The sequence below is a fragment of the Schistocerca gregaria genome, chromosome 9 (genome assembly GCF_023897955.1).
Source record: "Schistocerca gregaria isolate iqSchGreg1 chromosome 9, iqSchGreg1.2, whole genome shotgun sequence".
NCBI classification, from domain to species: domain Eukaryota; kingdom Metazoa; phylum Arthropoda; class Insecta; order Orthoptera; family Acrididae; genus Schistocerca; species Schistocerca gregaria.
The window spans coordinates 150,071,888-150,077,887 of NC_064928.1; the positions used below are offsets into that span (position 1 = coordinate 150,071,888).

The 6,000-nt window shown below is 44.6% G+C and overlaps 1 protein-coding gene across 1 annotated transcript in view; it reads left to right on the forward strand.

Annotated features, from left to right (window-relative positions):
* LOC126291919 (uncharacterized) overlaps positions 1 to 4,207 on the forward strand; it is a 34,666-nt gene extending 30,459 nt beyond the window's left edge. The window contains exon 8 of the mRNA XM_049985653.1: positions 3,811 to 4,207. Within this exon, the coding sequence (XP_049841610.1) occupies positions 3,811 to 4,024 (214 nt within the window). The 3' untranslated portion in view covers positions 4,025 to 4,207. The remainder of the gene's footprint in view (positions 1 to 3,810) is intronic.
* Positions 4,208 to 6,000: the final 1,793 nt, after the last annotated feature.

Below are 6,000 nucleotides of genomic sequence, written 5' to 3' on the forward strand. Positions count from 1 at the left end.
CAGTATAATCTAAAAGCCGTAAATTCAACTAAATTCCTAGGGATTATTATTACGAACTACTTAAATTGGAAGGAACACATAGAAAAGGTTGTGGGAAAGGCTAACCAAAGAATGCGTTTCATTGGCACTACAGTTAGAAAATGTAACAGATATACTAAGGAGACTGCCTACACTACGCTTGTCCGTCCTCTTTTAGAATACTGCTGTGGTGTGTGGGATCCTTACCAGATAGAGCTGACGGAGTTCATCAAAAAAATTCAAGGAAGGCGTTTTTCGTTGCGACGGAACCTTCTTACGAAATTCCAATCACCAACTTTCTCCTCAGAAAGCGAAAATATTTTGTTGACACCTACCTACACAGGGAGAAACGCTCACCACGATAAAATAAGGAAAACCAGAGCTCGTACAGAAAGATATAGGCGTTGGTTCTTTCCGCGTCCTATACGAGATTGGAACAATAGAGATTTGTGAAGGTGGTTCGATGAACCCTCTACCAGGCACTTACATGTTATTTGCAGGGTATGCATGTGGATGTTGATGAAGATTTGTAAGTAAAATAAACTTTGGTATATTACTCTACATGACTAGATATTAATTTCTCAGCATAGTCACCAGCGACGAATGTATTTCAGACCAATTTGTTGACACCATCACTGTAGAATGTTTGACTTGGTTGAGGGAGCCACAACTTCACGTCTTTTTGCACTGTTTCATCACTGTTTAAGTGAAGTGAACTTAAAGTTCTGGAATATGATGAAAATGGGAACAGGCCAGGCCGGTAGTGTCTGGAGGATGATCGACGACAGTGAACCCAAGGTGTGGCATTGTTGCAGATGTCGCAGCGCTGATGTGTTGCCTGGCATTGTCATACTGAACGAGTGGGTCCTCCATGTGTGAACGAACGCTTCGAATTCGAAAGAGTATTACAGCAGCGACACAGTTACGTTACACACCTCCATGTTACACGCTCCAGTTCGGAGCTCTGTAGCGGCAGAGGGCTGGAGATACGATAGATATGAAGACAGAAGATATAAAAAGTTTATAACGTCTGTTTTCTTAAAAAAAAAGTCTAAGATTTTTCCTATACGTAATAAGGAGGCACTACTTTTGAGCTTGTCCTCGTAAAAGTGGCCCCGAAAATATTTGATGCACCAAGACAGGCAACGCAACCTACATGTTCCACACAAAGAATAGATGATATAAACTGAAGTGCGTATGTTAAAAATGTTCAAATGTGTGTGAAATCTTATTGGACTTAACTGCTAAGGTCATCAGTCCCTAAGTTTACACACTACTTAACCAAACTTATCCTAAGGACAAACACACACACACGCACACACATGCCCAAGGGAGGACTCGAACCTACGCCGGGACCAGCCGCACAGTCCATGACTGCAGCGCCCTTGACCGCTTTGCTAAACCCGAGCGGAGCGTATGTTAAAGTGCTTGAAGTATATCTCGGACTAGTATTTATTTTGTCACCATTTATAATAATTTTATATATAGTACTAACAATGGATATGAAATGGTCATGTACAATCAGCGTTAGATTAGTTGGAAGATTTCTGTGAAAGTGCAACAAATTCTAGAGCACTGCTTCAGTGTTTGGATTCCTTATCAATAGGGCGTGACAGCAGAGACACTGGTGGTACAGCAAAAAGTAGGTATAAACTTTATGAAAATGTAACGGAAGTACTTGAAGAACTTAAATAAAGGTCCTTCGAAGAGAGACCAGTAGTTAAACACGGAGCAGCGGCTGGGAAATTTATAGTACCAGTATTCTCAGTGGACTGTGCCAGCATTTTCATACCATCACCTTATATCCCTCGTAGGGGCCGCGAGGATGAGATACGAGAAATTAGAAAATGTACAGAAGCATCTATCCTTATTTTCGTGGCTCGATATGAGAATGGAAGAGGAAAGAAAATCGATAGAACAGATACCCTACGCTATGCAGTGAACGGTCGCTTGCAAAGTAGATGTACAGAGGGAGCAGAGAATCAGAAACACAGATGTTGGTGAGGGCTTCAGCATTTATTTTCAAATGAAACGCCCCATCAGTTGAAAGCAAACAGTTTAGTGGTCAGTCAGGCCGGAAAAAATATTCTGTCAACAACGACGGCAGAGAATCGTTCAACACGACAGAAGTGCAACCCTTCCGCAAAATGGGGCAGATTTCGACGCTGGGCCATCAACAAGTGTCTGCATATGAACCATTCAACGAAACATCATCGATATGGGCTTTCAGAGCCGAGGGCCCACTCGTGTAGCCTTGATGACTGCACAACATACAGCATTACACCTCACCTTGACCCGTCAACACCGACATTGGACTGTTGATGACTGGAAACATGTCGCCTGGTCGGGCGAGTCTCGTTTCGTATCGAGCGTACGGACGTGTACGGGTATGGAGACAACCCCATGAATCCATGCATCCTGTATTTCAGCAGGGGACTGTTCAACCTTTTGGAGTCCCTGCAAGTGTGTGGGCGTGTGCAATTGCAATGACCCCTTGATACGTCTAGATACGACTCTGGCAGGTGACTCTTACGTAAGCATCTTTTCAATCACCTGCATACACTCATGTCCACTGTGCAGCCCGACGGACTTGGACAATTCCACACCGGACGGAGTGGCCGTGCGGTTCTACATTCTGGAGCCGAGCGACCGCTACAGTCACAGGTTCGAATCCTGCCTCGGGCATGGATGTGTGTGCTGTCCTTAGGTTAGTTAGGTTTAATTAGTTCTACGTTCTAGGCGACTGATGACCTCAGAAGTTACGTCGCATAGTGCTCAGAGCCATTTGAACCACTTGACAATTCCAGCAGGACAATTGATACCTCACAAGTCCATGCTTGTAATTGGTACAGAGCTGGTCTACGAACACTCTTCTGAGTTTAATCTGTGCTGTTGGCCACCAAATTCCCCAGATATGAACGTTATTGAGTATATCTGGGATGCCTTGCAACGTGCTGTTCAGAAGAGGTCTCCACCCCTTCGTACTCTTTCCTATTTATGGACACCCTTGCAGAATTCATGTTGTCGGTTTTCTCCAGCACTACTTCAGATGTTAGTCGAGTCCATGCCACGTCTTGTTGCGGCACTTCAGTGTGCTCTCGGGGGCCCTACCTAATATTAGGCAGGCATACCAATGTTGCTCACTGTACATTAAGAAAAGAAAGTGGTAGCACAACCTGCTGAATTAATAGGCGACTAGACTGTTAGAATTAGGTATAAGGTGAAGAGAAAATACTACAATTACATCAATACCATAACTGAAACAATATAAAGAGGGTCTGAGGTAAGTGGCAAAAGCGCCCTAGTACAAACCAGTGATTACACGGCTGGGGAACAACGCACTGTTAGTCGAGAAAAAGGTATACGTAGGAAGGAATAAGGCACATCACTCAGGACGAGCAAGAGGCATAGGGTCTGATGATGGAAAACGGTACTAGAACCGAGTGGGATTACCTCAGCTGTAGCATAGAAATGTTGCCAGAGTTTGCTATCACACTTCTGAGAACTGCGATTGTCGCATCTAGCGAGCAACAAAGCCATACATTGATACGCGGACTTTCTGATATTACGACTGCCTGATGTCTGTAGCACTCACCTAAACTCTCTCCACGTGGATGGCTGGTGAAGCTTTAACCATCCAACCCTCATGTGGCTATAATAGTTGACCACTGCTGCAGGGTATGCCAACACAAATTGCCATCAGCATCACAAGTTGCCATCACCATCTGTCAAGTTCCACACGTAGTGCTAATCTGTGAACTGCAGGTCTCAGTGACAATACTTTGCTTGCAGGTCGTGCCCTGATGCGCCGGCGACGTGCGACTGGAACTTCTACAACTCGGCGGAACCAAACGCGCACGTGCTGTACGGCGCGCTGATGGGCGGACCGGATGCGAACGACGCCTTCACAGATACGCGTACCGACTGGGCACACACCGAGCCCACGCTGGACTACAACGCCGGCTTCCAGGGCGTGCTCGCCGCCATGATCCAGCTCGGCCTCTAGGGCTGCCAACTCTCTGCGCACCAGGGATGCCAACCTGTGGGCGCGCCACCGGCCTGTGCCCACAATGTGGCTGCTGCTCCACTGTTACCAACATATCTTCCAATTTCCATTTTTCATGTTGTAACAAACAATTATACCACCTTTTCCTGTAAATAAAGTGCTTTAGATTTTAAGAGAAAGAAACCTACTGCTGTAGTCACTGCTCCCGAAGATCAACTGCACTGTGCAGCACGGCTGCCAACCTGACAAACGAGTGCAAGACTACTCATTAATCGTTCTGCATCTCTGTTGTGGCTGTTGTGCACCACTGCTGCCAGCATATATTCTCTCAGTATTATATATCGTTTTCGTGACGAACAAATTGAACTGTGATTTATTTTCAAAGAATATTCTTAACAATTTATTTTATTTACTAGCGATTCATTAAGAACGTTAACACATTTAATCACACTATGTAAGCATGGAAGTAGTAACCAGGGAGTAATCATAACCAAATTCCTTTTAACAAATGGGAATTTTATTCACTGTAATAGTACCTCAAAGCATTTTTTAAAAGAAACAGATTTAAAATTATAATCAGAAAGCACCCTCTAAATATCAAAGTTACAATTTACTCAGAGGCAGAAAGAAGCAAGTTTTGACTGTATGAGCATTCAGGCAGAGAACCTACCCGCTCCCTTTTGACATGGCCCTAGTTATGACCACTCACAACAGCCTCTGAAAGACTACACTGGTGCAAATCTGCAACACACCAGATAACTTTAAACTAAGAGTTTTAACAATTTACACAAGCACACAAACTATGCACCCTGTAGGAGGGATGGAATTGGCACAAAACACTAACAATTGAAATATTAACCTTGCCACCAAAGGTGCAACAGGATTTTAACTTCTAAGAAAAGTCTTACAGTGAAAGTGTGGCAACTTTATATACTAAAATGATCATTTGAATAAAAGCCCATGAAATGCAATCTTATATAAAATTCTACAAGGTTGGCCAAACAATGGCTCTGAGCGCTAAGGGACTTAACTTCTGAGGTCATCAGTCCCCTAGAGCTTAGAACTACTTAAACCTAACTAACCTAAGGACATCACACACATCCATGCCAGAGGCAGGATTCGAATCTACGACCTTAGCGGACGTGTGATTCCAGACTGTAGCACCTAGAACCGCTCGGCCACCCCGGCCGGCCGGCCAAATAATAGTTAAGATGCTCTACAGTACACACATACCGCCTCTCAAGATCATAGGCAATAATATCAAAGTTTCCAAAGATCAAAATATTTTTCAGGTATTAGGCCGTTACACTCCAAGCAATAAATGCGTTAACACACCAAATTCGACAAACATGACCTAACGTACGGTAGATTGATAGGGAGATTACCGAACAACCTGAACCGCAGGTTGCTCTAACCCGCCCATACTTCACAAGGGAAAAACGGACCACCCAATTTGTAAACAACCACCTTCCCGTGGGTGGGCAAACGGAGAAGAATGGTGAGACGACCCAAAAGCAAAACGGCTGGTGACCTCACCAAGAAAACAAATAGAATTTAACAAGAGTAAATCAAACAACATCTCACCAATCACTTAACTTCTAATAAACAGCGATTTCTCGAGAAGATCTAGTGCAGCACCCCCAAATCGCTCTCCCGAACCGTCCGCTACCAGCCGCTTCAACGGACGCAGGAAGGCGCGCCGATCTCCCGACTCATGGCATCGCAGCTCGCACCGGCCAGACTCGTGTCGTGGGTTGACTCCTGTTGCTCCGCCAGAAACGGAAGGCGTCTGCTTCACACTACGCGCTATGGCGCGCTCTTCAAAACAGCAACTTTTACCACGGCTCACAAATCAATTACCTTTGGTTATTGAAAACGGTTGACAAAAGACTTTGGCTACAAGCGAAATAGTTTCGTTTTTAAGACAAAAATGTCCATTACTGTTTGCAGGGCAGAAAGCAATAATTCCACTATGC